The following is a 23,224-nucleotide window of genomic DNA, read 5'->3' as shown; positions in this document are numbered from 1 at the left end:
GTTCAAAAAGATCGCAGTAAGATCCGTGATCCGTTTCTTACCGTCCCAGGCGTCGAACATGTCGGTGATGAAGTAGTCGATGAAGGAGATCTGTGATTTGGGAATGCTGCAGGTGTTGCGATCAAACACGGGCATCACCACCGGCAGACCCTGCTGCTTCTCTTCATCCGTCTGTGAACCAGAGACTGCGTTTACACTCGCGGATCACTTCCTCTCACACTAACCTGCAGCTCTGTGTGACGTTAGATAGGGGTGCTCCGATCAGGAGATGCGAGGCCGATCACAGAAAGCAGTATCTGCCGATCCGATCATCAACAACTGTTTAAAGCCTTCTTTTTATCATGTAGAATTGTTTATAGTGACGATCCAATCAAGATTTATAGACATTTATTCAGGGCCTGAGTTTCATTCTTGAAAATGAATTCCTCTCTCAGGTGACTGTTGTGAGAGGATTTTTTAGTTTGAGGGGTGGAGGGGGGCATTTTTTAGACATTTTTCAAAAATATATATTTAGTGATCTCAAGTAAATGTTTGATCATGCACTGCATTTCTCTTTTGACAATATTGTTGCACAATAGCTTACACACAGCACAAGCCTGATTTTGTGAGCTGTATGTGAGGTTCACACACACTCCGTCTGCAGTGTGTATGTAGCACAGAAGCAGCGTTCACACACGAGTCTGCTCCTGATCCCTGACGGTTTCCCACAAACACAACATTTATCCATTATTCTGATTTTAAATCCAAACATTGATACTGAAAATGCTTTTTCAACATTGTGATTCTTTTTTTACACAGTACAGTAATGCAATCTTTCATAAAACCGTTTAAACACAATAAACATAAGAAACATTATTCAATGCTCTTTACTTTTGCATTTACTTCTAGATTTATACATTAAATTGCTCAAGTGGCAAAACATTTAAACTGCTTTTCTTACATTATCACAAACATTCTCAATGAAAACTTACCATTGACAGAAACAGTTAGCTCTACTGCCTTCTCTTTAGCATTTAAATCTTTATTACTAACAATCCTGAGGTTCATAAAGAACACCATTTCCTTCCTCCACGAGTGTCATCTATTATCGCCTTGTTTCTCTAAAAGTGCTCTTTTCCTTTAAACCTAAGCCAAAAAGCTATAGCCTGTGTGTTGATTGTGAAACACAGTAAATTTAATTATAAGCATTTATAGTATAATCACTGCATTTTGGTGTCAATCCATGTTCATATTTACCGCAAACAATGTGGTGTTTCTTTAATTCGGTGCAGTAATAGACTCGGTGCGGAAACGATCTCTTCACACTGCTGCAGACGCACCGCTCCTGAACACACTGCCGGTCCGTAAACGTGTGCGGTGAACGCTTTAATCAGTTAACATGAGTGTGGAAAAAAATACGCACCATATACACACTGCAAATGGAGTAATGTGAACCTGGTGTTAGGTGTGCGCTGTGAGTGTGCATGAGCTCAGTCTCCAGGAGAGAGCACGAGCACTGAGTGATTTAAACACTGGCAAGAATTAAAAAGAAATTAAAAAGACACTGCCTCGATTGTGCAAGTCACGATTCCTGTCAACGGTGCAGCGTGAAGCTCACTTATAGACAGACGCAATGTGATTTGAAGCCATTTGCGCATTTTGAGAGAGAAGGAGAGAGTGCGGTGATTCACTAATGCTGACTGTGAAACTATGTCTCCCAGAAAGTTCTCAAATTATTTACTTAATGAAGAAATATGAACTATACCTCACCTTCGGTATTACAATTATTTCCCCCGTGCCACACAGAGACTGAGACTGTGCTGCATGTCGTGCTTAACCTCTAACAGCAGCGTCATCAGCTTCAGATCGTTCCTTATAGAGACCACCGATCAATCACCCAAACCCATTACTGGCAGACAGTGATCAGTAGCCCATCAGTTGGAGCACCTCTAATTTAGCTGTATTTTTTTCTTACAACTACATCTACACACACACGCACTCATACACAGACACACACACACACACACACACACAACACTCACTCATACACTCACACACACACACACAAACACTCACACACACACACACAAATACACACACACACCTCACACACTCACTCACTTACGCACACTCACACACAAACACACACATACAGACACACACACACACACACACATACAGACACAGACACACACAAACACACACACACACACACACACACACACATACAGACACACACACAAACACTCACACACATACAGACAGACAGACACACACACACACACACACACACACACACACACACACACATACAGACACACACACAAACACTCACACACATACAGACACAGACACAGACACACACACTCACTCACTCACTCACACACACACCTGTGCGAAATACTCCTCTGAGATGCGTCCGGCCCACTCGATGCACAGCTCTAGCGGTCTGCAGGGGTTCGAGATATCAGCACATTTGATCAACATCCGCTTCACCAGGATCCGGTTCTCTGGAGCCGTCAGGATGCTCTGCGCCGAGTCCTCATCACCATTACCCTACACACACACACACACACACACACACACACACACACACACACACACACCACAGAATGAATACTGACATCCTCATTAATAACCCAACACTCTCTGGGTCATTAAAGACCATTTACCTGCACACACACACACAAAGCTCTGTGATGGTTGTATCTGTGAGAGTGTATGAGTGAGTGAGTATGTGTGTGTGTGTCAGTGTGAGTATGTGAGTGTGTGTGTGTGTGTGTGTGTGTGTGTGTGTGAGATTCTCACCCCGTTCTCCTCCAGTGCTGCCAGCGGTTTGTTGATGCTGTTGACAAACTTGTTGACGTGTTCGAAGTGTTTGGTCATCTCAGTGGCGAGGACCATGTCTATGACGGCCTGCCGGAGTGTGCGGTACTCGTTCCTGTGAGAGAGAGCGAGTGTGTGAGTGTGTGTGTGTGTCGGGTGATCTGTAGGATTGGGACGATACGCTAATCTGCCAATTCAGTATATATTGTGATAATTGAGTATTGTGATTATATAACTATTGCGATTCGATATTACAATTTATTGTGATTTTGTTTGCTTATTAAAGACTAGACAATGGAAAAACTTGATTATACCCTTAAAGAGACTGTAAAGGAGTCATATTAACAAAACAATGCATCACATCTTTCTGAACTTGTATTACAGGAGCATACACATTCACAGTGCACATTTTAATTCATTTTGAATTTTTACTTGCACACTAATATAATAGTCAAAGTTCAACAAAATAAGTAGAAAAAAATACTTTCTGAAATAAAATAAAGTCCTATGTTACTTTGCATGTGGTTTTAGTCGTGTTTTCCCGGCAGTGTATAAAATCCAAAGTGTTTCCACATTTCTTTTAAAAAGTAACGATAGTTAGGTGAATCTATTTTTTCTCCCACTCCTACTCCTGGTGATCTGATCGATACGGATGTAAACAGGGTCTGAGATCCGATCACTGAGACCACACTCACCAGAGACGCATGAGATCACATCATACTGCACACACACACACACACACACACACAGTTCACCACATCTGCAGGAGTGCATCTAACGCTTCATCACCGCGTGTGAAACAGAGGCTCAGTGTAGCGCGTACCTCTCCATGTTCTTGAAGATGTTGCACTTGTCGTCTCGTGTGGTGATCTGGAAGGCCAGCGCAGCGTGGTGACTCTCCAGCACGGCCGTGTCGTTGTACAGAATGGCCAGTTCACTTCCTGCGTTACACAGGAAGGAGTTTGTCCGCCCAGGATGATCGACATCATGCACGGTCGCCGCGATCAGAGCCGCCACCTCGTCTATGGGGTCCAGACTTTGCTGAGAAAGAGACACAGAGAGAAGCTGCAGCGACACCGAGCTAACACCTTCACTTCTTTCATTAGCATACGCTGACCATCACGTCTACTGCTAGTCAAACAACTGAGAATCACACGAATCACAGAGCTGAGTCTGCTCTGTGTGGTGAAAGATGTTCACAAACCACATGCCAAGATCACATCAGACAAACACAATAACCGGACACAAACAGCCGAACCCAGAACCCATCATGTGTTTGTCATGACTGACGGAGATTCATCAGTGCAGATGGATTTCATGGAGCTTCTTTCTGATTTTTGCAGCCCAAAAAGCTTTTCTCAAAAATTGCTGTGATATTTGCAGCATTTAGTGATGTTTTGCAGTGAAAACACTATACTCAATATTATATTTTTTTATATATTACACTTTTTAAATTTACACTAACTCCGCCCACCAATGTGTGATTGGGTGAGTCAACACTAAAGACAATCGCCAATCAACAACTCGGGCCCTGTCCCAAATGGCACCCTAAACCCTCGCGTTCTCCCTCTGAGTCCGCACTTTCGTGACATAATGCCGCGTTGACTGTCGTGTAGAAGTCTGCTGCGGAGCTCGTCCCGGTGCGGACTCGGCAGAAGTACGGATCGAGGGCACATAGTGAGCACCCTTCTGAAGACTAAAATTACAAATTTAATGGACACACACACGCGATGGCTATTGTAAGTCCATAAGACCGCAAGTGCACATTCAAGGGTTAGTTCACCTAAAAATGAAAATTCTGTCATTAATTACTCACCCTCATGTTGTTTCAGATGGAATCTGGAGCTGTCTGACCCTGCACAGACAGCAACGCAACTGAAATGTTTTACGAAGCTACGAGAAGGAAGCGGATATTCTCCAAAATAGCACCAGGGTGATGTGGAGGAGACGAATTGTTGAACAAAGTCTTTTCGTTTTTTTTCATGCACAAAAAGTATTCTTGTAGCTTCGTTTAATTCTGATGAACCTCTGATGTCACATGGATTAATTCACAGATCTCCTTGCTCCGTTTCTGGACTTGGGAACATTTCAGTTGTGTTGCTGTCTGTACAGGGTCACACAGCTCCAGATTCATGTTCCGAAGATGAACGACGCTAACCCTAACCCTAACAACATGAGGGTGAGTAATTAATGACAGAATTTTCATTTTTGGGTGAACTAAACTTTTAAGTGTTTCTTTTGGGACAGGGCCTTGGTAGTAGATGGTAGGGATGTCGAAATTAATCGTTTCTTCGATGCATCGTGATGCAGACGAGGACGATTCGGTATCGGTTCAGTAATAGACCTTAACCGCTTATAACATACCGATGCTTTTCTGACGTCATTTGTCGCATACGTGCTTTGAAGCGCCGCTGTGCAGAATGATCAGTGTATGACATCCAAGTACCGCGAGAGCGATAAGAGAGCAGACGGATCCTGCGTGTACGGTTTGGTCAGCGCAGCAACTAACCGCATCTGAAATCGAGCGCACCTAACGGCAGAGTGGGGCAAGACGCGAGTAATTAAAAATGCTCCAATTACTTTAAATGTAATCTGGCCACATTTCAGCTTTTATGAACAACCCGAGCACGCCCTGGAGAAGACACGCGCTGTGTCTAAATCCTGTCACGCACAATGAAATATGCAGGGGGTAGTGATGAGCAAATTAAGCTTCGTGAAGCACTGAGGCTTTCTTTTGACTGTTTCAGGAAAAGATTCGAAGCTTTGAGTGTCTCAAAAACAGCACCATCTGGTGGTTCATAAAAAATAAAAAAAATTCAGCCAAAAGCCTGTGAAAGACACTGCGTAGAACGAGGCATCTACCACATATTCCACAGAAGTTACGTGCACAAATAAAAGCCTTACAGTCTGAAAAAATTAATTTACCCCTCAAAAAAAATTAATTTACCCCTTAAACTGTGGAATTTAATACCAGTACGAATATCTGACTGCTTGAATTTATTTACAAAATTGTATAAATGTGAAGTAAAATTGAAAACTGAGGATGCAGTGCATCGTGATATCAAATTGAACCGAATCGATGACATGATAATCATAACCGAACCGAACCGTGAGACCACTGTAGGTTCACACCCCTAGTAGATGGAAGATGGACAGCGTAGATGGTAAAGCGCATACTTTTTGACGCGATCAACCCAAGTTTGAACCCGCCTTTTGCTGAACTTTTTTTTCTCCCTTTTCCAATCTCATACCACATTTGAAAGGTGTTTATTTTCAATAAAAATTAAGGAAATAATCAAAAAGCTGAAAATAATGTATCAGGTAGGGTTAGGATAGGTATAGGGAGGGCTTTGTTGTCCCTTTAAGGTGTTTGCGTATGTTGTGTGATGTGTGTGTGTTGTGTATGTTTGCATGTGTGTGTGTGTGTATGTCGTATGTGTCTGCGTGTGTCGTGTGTGTGTGAGTTTGTGTGTTCACCTTGACGCGCTCCTTGCACAGGAAGTATGCGGTGGCGTGCAGCACGTCTGCGGCGTGTGTGGAGTTGTGGTAGGAGTTGCTGGAGTGATAATTGGCCTCGATGATCTGCAGCCAGGAGCGCAGCGTCGCCTCCGGACAGCTCAGGAACTCACAGACGCCGAACCGCGAGAAGATCTTCAGACCCAGATACGTTAAAGGCCTGGAAATAAACACAGAGAGGCATGAGGAGCGTCTGCTCACCTGACCGTCACGTTACACACACACCTGTACAGCATCTACTCTTCATGAGTGTGTTTAGATGGGTGTATACTACAATCAAAGTGAGTGAAACAAGACACTCAACTGGAAAAACCACAACCAACCAAAAACACATCACTAAAAGTACAAAATGTTCACGTTTTCTAGTATGTTTTGTGTTTTTCTGTTGTCATTATTATTAACTTGATATGAAAATATTAGAAGGCTATGAAATGAAATGAAGTGTGTGTGAGTTTGTGTTGAGATGTACTTTTTGTGTGTGTGTGTGAGCATGCAGCTGAGTTTTGTGTGTGTGTGTGTGTGTGTGTGTGTGTGTGTGTGTGTGAGTGTTTGTGTCTCACCGCTTCATGGTAGCTGACTCCAGGTTGAAAATATCAAAGTCCCACGAGTCTTCGTTTTCCATCGTCTGAGCAATGCATGGTGGGATATCGTTGAGGGACAGTGGTGTGGTCAGGTGACCTGGGATGTGGTGCAGCTCTGGAAAACAAACGGTGTGGATAGTGGAACAGGAAATGGGGTCAAAGGTCAAAAATCAGTGAAATTGGCTTACGTTTTGTGGCTAAGATGTACTCGTTTCCTGATAACCTGCGCAGTCCGTCCTGCAGGAGAGAAAGCAGCGTCAGCATCCCACTGACAGAAACAACAGAGAAGCACTTCACATTCCTGATTACATGTAACAGACTGGAGATATGCTGCAGCTCACACACTTACACACACACACACTTACACACACACACACACTCACTTACACACACACACACACACACACACTCAAACACACAAAAACACACACTCACACTCACACACTCAAACACACACTCACTCACTAACACACACACACCCAAACACACACACTCACACTCACTCACACACACAAAAACACACACTCACTCACTAACACACACACACCCAAACACACACACTCACACTCACTCACACACACAAAAACACACACTCACTCAAACATACACTGACACATACTCTCACACACACACACACACACTCCCTAACACACCCACACACACACTCACTCAAAGCCTCTCATCAAAAAACCACAACTTGACCCCAAAGAACTAGTTAATTATAGACCGATCTCGAATCTCCCTTTTCTGTCCAAGATACTAGAAAAGGTAGTATCCTCACAATTATATTCCTTCTTATATAGAAATGGTATCTGTGAGGATTTCCAGTCAGGATTTAGACCGTATCACAGTACTGAGACTACTCTCCTTAGAGTTACAAATGACCTGCTCTTATCATCTGATCGTGGTTGTATCTCTCTATTAGTGCTATTGGATCTTAGTGCTGCGTTCGACACTATTGACCACAACATTCTTTTGCATAGAATAGAAAACTTTGTTGGCATTAATGGAAGTGCATTAGCATGGTTTAAATCGTACTTATATGACCGCCATCAATTCGTAGCAGTGAATGAAGAGGTATCATATCGTTCACAAGAGCAGTACGGAGTACCTCAAGGCTCAGTACTAGTGCCATTACTCTTCACGCTTTACATGTTACCCTTGGGAGATATCATCAGGAAACACGGGGTTAGCTTTCACTGTTATGCTGATGATACTCAGCTCTATAATTCTTCATGGCCCAGCGAAAAATACCAATTTGAAAAACTAACGGAATACATAGTCGATATAAAAAACTGGATGACGAGTAATTTCTTACTACTAAATTCAGAAAAAACAGAGGTGTTAATCATAGGACCTAAAAACTCTACTTGTAATAACCTAGAACACTGTCTAAGACTTGATGGCTGCTCTGTCAATTCTTCATCATCAGTTAGGAACCTAGGTGTGCTATTTGATAGCAACCTTTCCTTAGAAAGCCACGTTTCTAGCATTTGTAAAACTGCATTTTTCCATCTCAAAATATATATCTAAATTACGAACTATGCTCTCAATGTCAAATGCAGAAATATTAATCCATGCGTTCATGACCTCAATGTTAGATTATTGTAATGCTCTATTGGGTGGTTGTTCTGCACGCTTAGTAAACAAACTCCAGCTAGTCCAAAATGCAGCAGCTAGAGTTCTTACTGGAACCAGGAAGTATGATCATATTAGCCCGGTCCTGTCAACACTGCACTGACTCCCTATCAAACATCGTATAGATCTTAAAATCTTGCTTATTACTTATAAAGCCCTGAATGGTTTAGCACCTCAGTAATTGAATGAGCTCTTGTTACATTATAGTCCTCCACGTCCGCTGCGTTCTCAAAACTCTGGCAATTTGATAATACCTAGAATATCAAAGTCAACTGTGGGCAGCAGATCCTTCTCCTATTTAGCGCCCAAACTCTGGAATAACCTACCTAACATTGTTCAGGAGGCAGACACACTCTTGCAGTTTAAATCTAGATTAAAGACCCATCTCTTTAACCTGGCTTACACATAACATACTAATACACTTCTAATATCCAAATCCGTTTAAAGGATTTTTAGGCTGCATTAATTAGGTAAACTGGAACCGGGAACACTTCCCATAACACCCGATGTACTTGCTACATCGTTAGAAGAATGTCATCTACGCTAATATTAGTCTGTTTCTCTCTTATTCCGAGGTCACCGTAGCCACCAGATCCAGTCTGTATCCAAGTCAGAGGGTCACTGCAGTCACCCGGATCCAGTACGTATAAAGCCCAGATGGTGGATCAGCACCTAGAAAGGACCTCTACAGCCCTGAAAGACAGCGGAGACCAGGACTAGAGCCCCAGAGACAGATCCCCTGTAAAGACCTTGTCTCAGACGACCACCGGGAGAACACCACAGGAAACAGATGATTCTTCTGCACAATCTGACTTTGCTGCAGCCTGGAATTGAACTGCTGGTTTCGTCTGGTCAGAGGAGAACTGGCCCCCCGACTGAGCCTGGTTTCTCCCAAGGTTTTTTCTCCATTCTGTCACTGATGGAGTTTTGGTTCCTTGCCGCTGTCGCCTCTGGCTTGCTTAGTTGGGGACACTTCATTTACAGCGATATCGTTGACTTGATTGCACTTGATCACTCAAACACACACACACACACACACTCAAACACACACACACAGGTGATCAGAGGCGCTGAGAGACTTACAGTCATCAATCCGCCCACTAGGTCGTTGGTGTGAGGATCTTCCTCTTTAGTACCGAGCTGAGGAGAGTATAACTCTGTTGTCCGCAGGATCTCCAGCACGCGGTCCAGCGCTTCAGCCACCGGCATCGGACTGCTCTCCTGAGCCGCATTGATGATGTTTATCACCTACACACATACACATCAGAATTAAAACATGAACCCACACAACCACAATAACACACACACACACACACACACACACACATACATGTCCCACTTTTTGACATGAGCCTCCAAAAACACACACACTAATGTACCTTAGTGATGGGAGCTTCAATAGTCATGGAGTGGATTCTGGCCATAGACGAGTGTCTCCTCTGAGAACTTCCTGCTAAACACAAGATCATATGAAAACATCCTTCACATGCACCTGACTGCAGGGGTCAGAGGTCAAGGTTTAATCAGGGAGAGTTTTATGACTGTCAGACTGAGACATGTTTTATAAAGCTCTATTTTTTTATTATTTTTTTTTTTTATGAAGTTAAATTTTTGCTGTATTTATGCCTTTATTGTTGATAGGACAGTGGAGATATGACAGGAAAGCATAGGGCAGAGAGAGAGGGGAACAGAATCTGCAAAGGACCATGAGTCTGCTCATTTCTTTAAAAGCCGATCTTCAATACAGTAAACTTGCTAAAGATGAGCGGACAGACGTACATATGATGTGACGAGCCGTTTGTACACCGAAGCAGTTACATGTTAAAGCTAAACCTGGACGCTCAGTCTGGGGGAGGGGCTCTGAATGAGGGGCGGGGTTTAGGTTGAGGGTCAGAGGTCAGCAGTGTCATCTCACCATCACTTCCTCTAGAGGTCGTTGAGCGAACGTCCAGCGATCCTTTCCTGCGGTCCTTATGTTTGCTGGACTGCTGAATATCTGACACACAACCACAACAACGACACATCAGCACACCTGAACACACACACTCTCTAACACACTCTCACACACACTCACACAAACACACACACACACACTTTCTCTTACACACATACACACACACACACGCTCTCACACAAACTCTCAAACACAGATACGCACGCTCTCACTTACACACACACTTTCACTCTCTAACACACTTACACACAAACACACACTATCACACACACTAACACAAACACACTCTCTTACATACACAGTCACACACACACACGCTCTCACACAAACTCTCAAACACACATACACACGCTCTCTCACACACACACACACACACACACTCTCTCTCTCACACACACACACAAACACACACACACACACACACTTTCACACTCTAACACACTCACACACACTCTCACACACACACACACACACTCTATCTTACATACACACTGTCACACACACACACACACACTCTCACTCAAACTCTCAAACACACATACAAACACACACACACTTTCACTCTCTAACACACTCACACACACACTCTCTCTCTCACACTCTCACACACTATCACACACACACTCACAAACACACACACACTCTCTCTTACATACACACTGTCACACACATACACACACACACACACACTCTCAAACACACACACACACACACACACACACACGCTCTCACACTCTAATACACTCACACACACGCTCACATGATAATAGATATCATGCATCTATTACTCTCTGACCGTCAAACCATCAGATCATCAGAGTGTAAACACTGTGTCTGGTACCTGTCTGTGATTCGGCCTGGACTCGCTCACACGGCTTTTCTGTCTGGATCAAAACACACAGATCAGTCACAAACATCCCAGACACAAACACACAGCAGTATCGCTGTCGGACGGCTGAACTTCTGCTTACCTTGTTATGGTCATTTAAAGGCCTGTTAACAGACACACAGTGCCTGATTTTACTACAGGAGAGACACAAACAGAGAGACAGACATATTAATATGTGAACACATGATCAAACTAGAGTCACCTGACCCTGAAAAATGAAGCTGAAATCAGTCATTAGATTTTCTGAAGGAACAGAGTAAAACATTAAAGCGCTGCCCACCCTCCCTGTCCAACGACAGGCGTCATCTTCACATTCTGCTGCACACTGTCTCCGTTCTTCTTTTTGGCATAATAAACCCCCTGCCACTCCTGAAACACACACACACACACACACACTTATGAGAGAGGATCTAAACAGCATACAGAAGCAGGTCTCAGGTCTGACAGAGAATCAAAGTTCGACCCCTACGTGATGAAAGTCCAGCATCTGCAGCTTCAAACGCTCCTCCAGCTGTGTGTGTGTGTGTGTGTGTGTGTGTGTGTGTGTGTGTGTGTGTGTGTGTGTGTGTGTGTGTGCGCGAGTGTGTGTGAGTGACCTTTGTGTCATGTGAAGGGATACAGCAGGACTGTTTTGACGGTATGATAACCTTAAGCAAAAATATCACGGTTTCTCAGTATCACGGTATTGTTGTTACAGCTCTGAAATGTGTTATTTTTAAATGACTGGGTAAAAAAATCTTTTTTTCCCACAGGACACAATATATTTTGTTTTTGAGCAACATACAGAACATTAGAAACAGTAGAATTAGTTCATTTTTGTCTTTGTTTTGTTTCCTAAAAAGAAAAAAATAAAGACTGACATCTTTATTTAACCTAAATCTGCAATTACAGTTATTTAATTTTAGTTATATAATTTCATATCGTTATATAATAATAATAATAATCACACATAATTTGATTTAATAATAACCCAATTTGAAACAAAAACAGGATGTTCTAACAAATTTTGTGAAATTATACCACGTAAACTTTCCAGAAGACAGTCAGCTTCCCTCAGAAACACATTCATATAAACCCCAAATCAGTATTGAGGATTTTCTTCCAGTAGTTGGTGCATCATGAACAGTGAGTGATCTGCCTGCTGCAGTATTTTTCTCTGTGTGTCGGTCTTCAGCGTCTCTGGCCTGTGTTAACAGGCATTAACAGACTTCATATTTTCACATTAATGACATTTTGGAAAATGATTGCATTGCAACGCAGCAGTTTGTGCGAGTCCAGAACAGAGAGCTGCATTAAGGCAAAAAACGTCCGGTTGCTGATCGCGTAAAGGCCAGAGTATATTTCAGCCGTCCACACACCGTCGGCATTACATTACTTCCGTCATCAAGAGGGCTCGCGGACAGCCGTGCACCCCGTTGTACTGCACATGTGTCGAGCTCGTCCGTCCGCACTCATCTGCGGTGGAGTATACTTTTGAAAGATGTGCAGACGCGGCTGTGCGCGAGACGGAAGGGAACGCTGAATGTGTAGTGTACCTCCTTAAGTTCAGCCATCCTACACACACGTGACTGACCACTCGCTCGCACCAGCAGGAGGAGGAGGGGTCAGTGTTACTCTCTGAGGGATTCCTACTCTTTCAGTCTTTGAGGAGACATGGAAAACAGCGCATACCGCAGGAACGGATAATCTGTTGCTTACTACTGACATTATTCACAGGATCCTGAACTTTCTGCTGTCATGTTTGATCTCATTTTACCAAACATCAGCCAATTCATTTATGAGTTTATAACGTCAGTCTCACTGTGACAGAGCTGAAATAATGCAGTGCTTTAGGGTTATTAAAGACCAGTGGTGCTTTTGAAGGCTGTCAGCACATGCTGAGGATTGTGGGTAATACTTTAAGACTATGAAAACCCATGCGCCGGTCAGCCAGTGTTACAGCCATTACTGAATGTTCATCAGAACTTGTTTTAAATGAACGGCAGATGTGTGTGTGTGTGAGTGTGTGTGTGTGTGTGTGTGAGAGTGTGTGCGAGTGTGTGAGTGAGTGTGTGAGTGTGTGGGAGAGTGTGTGCGTGTGCGAGTGTGAGTGTGTGTGCGTGTGAGTGTGTGTGCGTGTGCGTGTGAGTGTGTGTGCGTGTGCGTGTGTGTGTGTGTGTGCGTGAGTGTGTGCGTGTGAGTGTGTGTGTGTGTGCGTGAGTGTGTGTGCGTGAGTGTGAGAGCGTGAGTGTGAGAGTGTGTGTGCGTGAGTGTGTGTGCGTGAGTGTGTGTGCGTGTGCGTGCGTGCGTGTGTGTGTGTGCGTGTGCGTGCGTGAGTGTGTGTGTGTGTGTGTGCGTGAGTGTGTGTGTGTGTGTGTGTGTGTGTGTGCGTGTGAGAGTGTGTGAGTGTGTGTGTGTGAGAGTGTGTGAGTGTGTGTGTGTGTGTGCGTGTGTGTGCGTGTGTGAGTGTGTGTGCGTGTGTGAGTGTGTGTGTGTGAGTGTGTGTGTGTGTGTGTGTGTGAGAGAGACTCACTTTCCCTCTGCGGAGGCAGGAGCTGATGTTATCCAGCAGGTCTGGTTTGTTTTGTTCACTCTTAGGCACTTCAGTGTTTTCCTTCAGCAGTTCTCCACGCTGGTATCCCATGATGCACTCGTACGCTGGATTGACGTACTGTGACAGAAGCATGTGGACAAACCAGAGTCACAGTCTCAGTGTTCATCTAGAGCTGGTATCTGAGATTACTGAGTCTGATTTGACTTGTTCTTTAACCTCAATGAAGAGACACGTGTGTGTGTGTGTGTGTGTGTGTGTGTGTGTGTGTGTGTACCTGTATGATATGATCTTCACTGCTGATCTCAATGGCTTCCTGACTCTGTTCCAGTGCAGTAAAAACAGCATTACAGGCTCTGGGGACACACACACACACACACACACACACACACACACACAGAGTATCATCAGAGAGACTGTCCATATGATGAAGATAAAAAGGCCCTTAAATAAAAGCAAAGACTTGCAAGGGTCATGAAGAGATAAGCGTCTCACCTGAGTTTGATCTGAGCTCGTATTTCTCCATGATGGAGTTGGATGAGTTCGTTATAACAGGACATCATGTTGGAGTTCTCCACATATCGCTGTGTGACGACAGACACACAAACACACTCGATTCATAATGATCTTGAATGAAGCTCAGAGAGAATTTAGAGCATCATTAAGACACGCACATGAACACGATATCAGCCACTGATCCACTGATGCTAATGTGTGAAAACCTGAAAGTACTTATAATACGCAAACACTTGTGTACACACACACACTCACACACACTCACCCTGTTAAATCCTGCTGATATCAGCGGCATCACAGTGGCTTCTTCACGATCCGGTTCAGAACAAAACACCATTTAATAAATCACATGATAACAGAAAGACACAGCCGCGGCCAAATATGAGACAGTATTTAACTACAGTGAAGCATGTTAAAGTGACTCGTGAGGACATCTGAACAGCTGTGTGTGTGTGTGTGTGTGTGTGTGTGAGAGAGATCTCGGCACAAACCTTTTCACTACAGCCACAATCACAGTGTTGTGAGAGCAACTGATGGCTCGAATTGAGCTGAGAAAAAAATGAAATAAAATGAGGGTTAGAAACAACGACACACACTTCAGCATTTCTGAGACACACAAACCTGAAACACAATGAATGTACAAAAAACATTTACATTTTCAAGCAGGCCATGTGAACACTGCATACGGTGGGACTCCAGTGACGTAATTTCTTGTGGTTACAACACATTGGAACTAATTATTGTTGAGAATGCAGTACATTTATACCCAAGAGCGTACAGTGCGAGCAGTCGAGAGTCAACTCTTCAACACTGAAGTGCTGTTTGGTTAAAGTGGAAGTGAAGCAGTCAGTCAAGTTTACATTATTTAGTAAACTGAGTTTCACTGATTAAAATACATAACAAACACAATTAATGTAACCATTTTAAAGAAAAAAGGATGTTTTGTTATAGGGTAAGACCGCAGCGTGTGACGTCACAGGGTTAGTTTGACGCTTCTCAACAGTACAACTGATCTGACGGTTCTGAGTCACATTTAAACTTTGCACTTCAAATAAACCATTTATTTCACTGTGCATGCAGCTTGATTTGGATTTCAGGTCAATGTCTTGATCAGTTTCCAGAACCTTCACCCTCTCTGTTCCTCTGCGGTGGAATATACGTACCGGCAGAGCGCTTCAGCGTCGAAGTATCTGGAATGTCTGTGGTCCATGATGATCAGATCGTGGTTCTTCTCCTGGAAACTCTCCAGCGCCGCTTCTGGCGTCCGGGCCACGTTACACCTGAAACCAGCGCGTTCACACGCCCAGCAGAAGCTGTTACTCTGAGCGTCGTCTTTGGCAAACACTAACAGCACCTGCCACACACACACACACACACACACACACACACACACAGAGAGAGAGAGAGAGAGAGAGAGAGAGAGAGAGAGCCGTCATCAGTGCTGGCCAACACACATTCAGCCACAACAACAACTTCCATCAATAACAGGAACAGAATACGAGCTGATTCACTGGAACAGTTCAGAAGAATCACTCGCTCGAATGAAAACTGTGTTTGTGTGGACGGACGCTCAGACGCTCGGCGTGTGTCCTGAGGGAATGTGGGATCAGCTGGGAGGACAAAAACAGGAAAAGGAAATCACTGTTTCACTTTCCAACAGTAATTAAAGCTCTGCAACACTGGCACAACACCTCAGCACGAACCCCAACACTTACTGCTAACCTGACGCTAATGCTAACCCAGTGCTAATGCTGACCCAACATTACAATTATACAGAAATACTTTGAGAACAGACTTTGCTCAGGCCTTTCAGAACGACCAAAACAACATATAGCTGCTGTGAACGAGATCCGTTTGGGGTTTTTTGTTGTGCATGCTGGAATTTATTTGGTAAATGTGTTTCCAATCGTAGTTTATGTGCATTTTTTACTTATCGGATATAAAGTTTATCCTACAAAATTGTACACAAAAGTTTTTTATGCTCATTTTTTGAATTTACATGCATCTTGGCATTTCCATTCAACATCTTTTTATGTGATAATCCAAAATGCGTAGAAAAATAGGTGGATGGAAACTCAGATATTAATGCTAATGCTAAACAAACACTAACTCTAAACCAGCACTAACACCAACCCAACACTAATGCTAAATCAATGCTATTGCTAACCCAACATTAATGGTAAATGAACACTAATACTAACAATGCTATTTCTAACCCAACGCTGATGCCAGAGGTGTCTTAACTACATTGTTCTGGAGTTCACTGGCTTATAGAGTATGGCTGTGAATTGTGAGTCATTAAGTTTGGGATTTTAGGGCAGTGTGTGACGCCGCCTGTCAAACCCCAGACTCTGTGCTCCCGAGTTTCTACACATTACAGGCCTTTAAATCACTCTGATGCGTCTGTGGAAGTGCAGCGGATTCACGGAGCGATAATTCACATCTTCTCACGGGAGCTCCAGAAATCTCAGGATACAGGAGTCAGGTCAGATTCACTCAACCATCCTAAATTTAGCTTGAAGAATTAATGAGCGATAATGAAACTCCCAATATAGAACACATACACACGCACACACACACACACGCACGCAAACACACACACACGCACGCACACACGCACACACACACACACAGTAATGAGCAGGAAGCCTGGTGTTCACACTCACTGTTTAGTGGAGTTACTACAGAAACACTTCTAAGCATAACGCATAAACACGGAGTGTGTGATGAAGAGCCGGTACCTGCAGCTGATCTTCATAGAGCTTCATTGGTCCAAACTGCACCTCCGTGAACGTGCTCTGAAACAACAAGAACAAACACACTCAGTGATCTGACTCCGCATGATCTGTGGATCACAGAGAAGATGAATGCAGCCAGCATCCTCCCTGATGATGCTCAGTTACCGTATACACATGCTTATCACTGTCTATCACTGCACTTCAGATTCAAGCCCACAATTAAATACAGCTGTCAGTTCAGAAACACTGTGGCTATCGGCATGAAAAATAAAACAGACTGTCCACTGCGGTCATGCGATTGGCTACAATGCTCAACACTTCCAAAACATGTTATAAATAGAAACCTTCGACTCTCTACAGAAAACGCTCGCACAGATATGCACAAGTGTTTGAAAACAGTCACGAGATGAAAATAGGGAGTGAGATTAGTTTACGGTCTATGCAAAACATTCTCAAATATTCACAGTATACACACATTTCATATCATCATCCACTTTCACCCAACAAACATGAGTCATGAGTTTCAGAAATGTATAAGTATGAAAAAAATCTGTGAATTAAATTAATCTACCCTCATCATTTACAACTCCGTGATCTCAGGATTTGATCTAGTTATCTAGTTAACACTGTCATGAATCTGAACATCATCAGAAGGACTTTACTGGTGATCTACACAGAAATTCATTCATAACGGAGTGTGTTGATTAGACACGACGGACAGAATCAAATCAGATGTGAATGAATTACATAACACACACATTTACAGTGGAGTTACACAAAGACCTGAGTGTGTTTCTGTGCGTGTGTGTGTGTGTGTGTGTGTGTGTGTTCTGCTCATGGACAGTGACACTGTGGCCTTGTTTATAATGAGATTAGTAAACCACCATCAGCTCGCACACATCTTACGCAAACGCTCCATCTGAAGCTCGACTGATAGGAAGAACGTCCTTTGTGAACTTTTATTCCTTTCATTTAGCTGCTGCAATGCTATTGGCTGAGCTCATTTTTAGATCTGCCCCCTTGTCCAGTGCAAACATTGGCAGAGACCGAGATACACGAGCTCCACTCACATTCATTCACGCTTCCATCCAGACAGACTCCGATCAGTGATTTCTTCAGGAGTTGAGCTCATGACAGGAGCTGCGTCCTGCAGCCGGTTAGTTGGTTGGTCAGTAAGTTAGTAACCAATTAAAGAGCAAACTAAAAGTGTGCCGGTGAGCAGCAGGTCTGCAAAGAGAGGTCTGCTCAATCACTGCCCAACCCTGAAGCGTCTCACAGATCCTCGCTCATCTGCACACGTGAAAACCTCAAACGTGACCAGACGGATCTGTGTGAAACCAGCAGAGAAACGGCACGCACTCAGTGACACAGACCTACACACACTGCATCCTGTCTTCTCACACACACACACACACACACACACACTGCAGCAGTGGCTTTCCACTGAAGTGAATAACAGGAAAGTGGATGACATTGTTGAGAGGGCAGACGTCAGCGCGAGAGATATAGAGGGCAAACCGCTTCCTCACGGCTCACTTCAGGGAGCAGCGCTGGGGACGACACACACACACACACACACACACACACACACACACACACACACACACACACTACAGAGAGCAGCTCACACCTCAGGTGTCTCCTGGCAGTCATGTGTGGAAAAACACATCTTGTGTTCTGCTGGGAATAATAACGCAACAGCAAACAACATCTGATAACACACTAGAGTTTACCAACATAACCAGACTAAAGGAGCTCAGAGACACAAACACTGCGCCGGGGTTCCTTTAACTTGTTTACAGGTACCATCACTTGGAGTTCCAGTTACTGCAGGTCAGTTTAAGGTTTGGGTTAGTTAGGCTAAAACACAGTTTTAATCGTTAGAGTTCAGGTAAGCTATAGTTGCATTACATGTTTAGGCTGAGATCACTGAACACAAACGGCTCGTCCCGTTCACTCGTTGTGTGTGTGTGTGTGTGTGAGTGTGAGTGTGTGTGTAAGAAAAGTATGCCAGAGTATGAGTGAGTGTGTGAGAGCAGTGATGAAGCTCCTCATTCAGTGAACGCTCTCTCTCCAGGTATTTTTGTCCTGATCCAGATTAGCACTCAATCCTGCTAAAGCTGAGCCGCTCTCAGCTCCACTGACACACGTGACACTACATCCTCACTCACACTCACACACTAGGGTTAAGCGATATCTACCAAATTGGCATCGGACAATGGGGGGGGGGGGTGCACGAAGTGTGAAACTAATAACGTGTTCTACAGAGCCACTAAAAGGTTAGCCGCTTGCTAGCGATAGCCTGTTGCATTACAGTACGTGAAAGTTCACTTATCGCATACACAGAGTAAGAAGAAATGTCTGATAGGATGATGGCGAATGATCCGCAGATCCTTAGCACCAATGACAGGGCTCCAAACTGCGACTAAAACAGTCGCATTTGCGATCATAAATATTAATTTGCGAGTGACGTTTTTGCTGAGGTCGCCACTGGCGACTACCCGCCGAAAGCTCCTCAGGATGCGACGCTAAAAAAAGTTTTCTCAGGCGGATGATTTGCTTCATTCTAGCAGCGCCCCGTCTGTGATAAAACGAACTCGGCCGAAGGTTAATACACACAACTACACCGAGTGTGGAGCTGCCAACAGCTTTCAGCCGAGATCGGCCCATAGAGGAAAAGCCGTCTGTCAGCCAGAAGTGTTTTGTAGAGTTGGCTCTGGCCCATTGTCTTCTCACCGATGCCGAGACTGAGCCGACAGAGACGCATTTCAGCCAGAATCAGCCCGAGTGTTATTGCTATCTGGGTATATATTTACATGTTATAACTTAAACATTTGAATGTAATGCCTTTTTTCTTATTGTTTTGCGATCAAATCTTTTGTTATGTTCACGTATTAAACTGAGACGATGCGCATCAAAGTTTTAGTGGAAAAAGAGAGTATCAGACAGTCCTCATCTCTGCCGCACATCAGCCGCACACAGTCTGATAAACGCAGCTCCGCGGTGCAGCGAGAGAGACATGACGGAGACGGAAGAAGGGAAAGTGCAGAAAATACAGCACAACTTGAACAAACTAGAACAGGTAAAGCTGTCAGCTGTGTGGATATTGGCAATATCATTAACAATTCTCGTTTATAATAATTACTAATATGGCTTCTTCTAAACAAGATCTTGGTCTGTGTTCTTTTAGTGCGTGAACTTCATTATTTGAAGTGCAACTGCCGTCCAGTAATCGCAAAAATCTCTGTGCTTTGTCACTTCTTAATAAAAAGTACCAGCTTTAAAATTATTCCGAATTCATAACGAAATTCAAACAATAAAGTTTTGGCGCTCCTTAATGCGGCAGGCGCGGTCGCTTTAAAAATTCAGTTCAAGGGCAAGTGAACCCATTTAATCTTTCTCTTTACTAATATAGTACATAGTGAACATGAATTAACATCAAAAGGTAGAGAGCCTACAGTACAACTTACTGAAATGTCTCGTGTAAAAGCTCATTCAGTGTTTCAAACTGCGGAAAACCTGTAAAGCTTGTAAACACTGCAATGTAATATACATTTACCTCAGAATAACCATTCAGTGTCAGTAAGTTTCTTCACAGAACCATTTTTGGTTCCACAAAGAAGCATTCATTCAAAGGCTCTTTAAAGAACCATCTCTTTCTTTATAATCTGGTGAACCTTCTTTCTCCACAAAGAATCTTTTGTGAAACAGAAAGGTTCTTCAGAAGTTAAAGGTTCTTTATGAAACCATTTAGACAAAAAAGGTTCTTCTATGGCATCGTGAAGCACCTTTATTTTTAAGAGTGTATGACAACATTTGCAGGATGCACTGAGGAGGAGCCCAAGCTACACTCAGTGGCCAAGTGATGCTTATGCTCCGTGATACTGGTACAGATTCTGTGTAATGAACAGTTCTTTCTGACTGTAGATTTCAAGCTGGAAAAGACATTTAGTTCCCACTTTAAGTGAACCTTAGTTCCCAGGTCATCTACAAGAAAAGATTAGACATAAACACATGACAGTATGATTGAAATGCTAAAATGTAAAATAATAATAATAATAAAAAAAAAAAAAAAAAAAAAATAACAATCGTAAAATAAATAAAAACACGTTTATTCTGTGGCACCTAAAAAAAAATTATTTGGCTCCTAAGTTTTTTTCTTAGAACACTTTGGAGCCCTGATATACATAACATTATAATGAGAACACATGACAAACATCTAATCTTGTAAAATGTGTGGTAAATACTGCTGCTCTTAGTATAGAGTCCCTGTGATCGCGAATCTCAAAAGTGAAAGTTAAAGTAAAATGGGAGCGGGCAATCGAATGCGGTTTCCATAGCGACTCCCTGAAGCCCGCAATTGATATACAGTCGCTTATACTTACCCAACGATATGCGAGAAAAAGTAGTGAAATATTTTTTTAATCCTCCCATCTCGTAGGCTATTTATCCTAGTGGTGACCGATATTGTTCTTTTGTCAGCCGATGCCGAGATAAAGCCGATATATAGAAGTATATTTTTTAATTATAATTTTTATGTATTTTAATTAATGTTTGAGAAACCTGAAATAATTTGAAGATAAATTATTTAAAAAAATAAATGTGTAAAATAAACATGCTTTAAATGACAACTTCCTGATATCATTCTATTACAGTATTTTTCACAAATAAAGAAATATTTTAAAATATATAAACAGAAAGAAAGTAAACACTGCAGGGCTCCAGACTAGCATTTGAGAGCAGTGGCACCAGTGCTCTAAGTTCTGCAGATGCTGCTGCAGGAGCAGATTTGGTAGCGCTGGGGGTGGTGTGGGGGGGGGGGTTCAAAATAAAGATCATTTAATCATAAAATTACTATTGCTTTGCATTAATAAGTGCAGATACTAATAACATTTCATGTTCATTTCTTGTTTATTTTTCTTTTGTTTATTGTTTTTTACAGATTTGACAGTAAAGCACTGAGCTTGAGTTAAGATGCATACAAAATGTACTTTTATTAACAACAGTAACAGGTGCAAAATCTACTTTTTATATACAGAAGATGTATATATTCCACTCTTATTAAATATACCATTATTCTTCTAGCATACTGACCAACTTCAGTGATTATGTGTGATTTAGTAGCAAATTGAAAAAAAGTTAGGGTTAGTTACTTTTCTTACTTCATACACAAAAAAAGTGTAAAATGCTGACAAAATCTGATTTCTTGATGATTTGATATTTTATAATAGTGATTTTATAATTTCAACATATGGCAAAAAAGCATATTTTAATGACTAATAAGCCAATAATTGCTCCTCTGCTGCTGTCTAAAGGTTATAATTGTGATTTGATGTATTTTTTACCACAAAGTATATTTTGCTCATCCCAATAAAATAACATTCAAACTGGATCATTTTAGAGCTTTAAAGTGCTGGACACAGTTGTGTGAAATGCTTGAAAGTCATTGAAAAGTGCTTGAATTTCTACCTCAAAAGGTTGTACAAACCCTGAAATGAATTATCTAATACATTTGACTATTTCTACCACAACACCAAGGTTAGAGTTAGCGTTACCGCTTCTGGTTTCCTGACGTATGTCAGCACTGTTTATAACAGAGATTTCTGGCAGAATTTGAATGATTCTCGGTAAATCTCACAGCAACCTTATCATTGTGCGGCGAATTCAAACGCTTCTCACTGGATCTCGCAGCACTGCTGCATCTGCAGTAACAGTGTCGAGAAATCAGCTTTGGCTCCTGAGTAAAGCTGTTCTGAGCTCGGACAAGTTTGTTTGAATCACGGTCCGAGCTGAGAAACTGTCTGTTGCATTTGAGAAACATTAAACGGCAAACGAAACGAAAGCAAAACTAAACCGCACTACATTTCAGCTGCACAGCGTGGTTTAGTTTCGCTTTCGTTTCGTTTGCCGTTTGATGTTTCTCAAATGCAACAGAAATGGCAGAGCTTATGAACTGGGCAACGCGCTGGTCGCGCCAGTGAGACCACTCACAAAAATTAGTCGCACCGGCAGAAAAAATGGTCGCAAAATGCGATGATTTGGTCAAAGTCTGGAGCC

The 23,224-nt window shown here is 42.7% G+C and overlaps 1 protein-coding gene across 3 annotated transcripts in view; it reads right to left on the bottom strand.

Moving 5' to 3' along the window:
• pde8a (phosphodiesterase 8A) overlaps positions 1–23,224 on the bottom strand; it is a 37,725-nt gene that overhangs the window by 6,281 nt on the left and 8,220 nt on the right. For 2 of the 3 annotated variants that reach the window (XM_042744580.1, XM_042744581.1), the window contains exons 2-21: positions 17,171–17,227; positions 15,593–15,783; positions 14,920–14,977; positions 14,695–14,748; positions 14,409–14,497; positions 14,191–14,269; positions 13,896–14,033; positions 11,664–11,752; positions 11,466–11,517; positions 11,336–11,378; positions 10,456–10,536; positions 9,920–9,993; positions 9,624–9,788; positions 7,091–7,139; positions 6,882–7,017; positions 6,283–6,481; positions 3,629–3,846; positions 2,788–2,920; positions 2,371–2,535; positions 42–171 (exon numbers count right to left, since the gene is read on the bottom strand). In XM_042744580.1, coding sequence (XP_042600514.1) covers positions 42–171; positions 2,371–2,535; positions 2,788–2,920; positions 3,629–3,846; positions 6,283–6,481; positions 6,882–7,017; positions 7,091–7,139; positions 9,624–9,788; positions 9,920–9,993; positions 10,456–10,536; positions 11,336–11,378; positions 11,466–11,517; positions 11,664–11,752; positions 13,896–14,033; positions 14,191–14,269; positions 14,409–14,497; positions 14,695–14,748; positions 14,920–14,977; positions 15,593–15,783; positions 17,171–17,227 — 2,200 coding nt within the window. The remainder of the gene's footprint in view (positions 1–41; positions 172–2,370; positions 2,536–2,787; positions 2,921–3,628; positions 3,847–6,282; positions 6,482–6,881; positions 7,018–7,090; positions 7,140–9,623; positions 9,789–9,919; positions 9,994–10,455; positions 10,537–11,335; positions 11,379–11,465; positions 11,518–11,663; positions 11,753–13,895; positions 14,034–14,190; positions 14,270–14,408; positions 14,498–14,694; positions 14,749–14,919; positions 14,978–15,592; positions 15,784–17,170; positions 17,228–23,224) is intronic. The other variant, XM_042744582.1, reaches the window with a different exon arrangement.

This window comes from Cyprinus carpio, chromosome B18, assembly GCF_018340385.1.
Source record: "Cyprinus carpio isolate SPL01 chromosome B18, ASM1834038v1, whole genome shotgun sequence".
Taxonomy (NCBI): Eukaryota; Metazoa; Chordata; class Actinopteri; order Cypriniformes; family Cyprinidae; genus Cyprinus; species Cyprinus carpio.
This window is presented reverse-complemented; position numbering and strand designations above follow the sequence as displayed.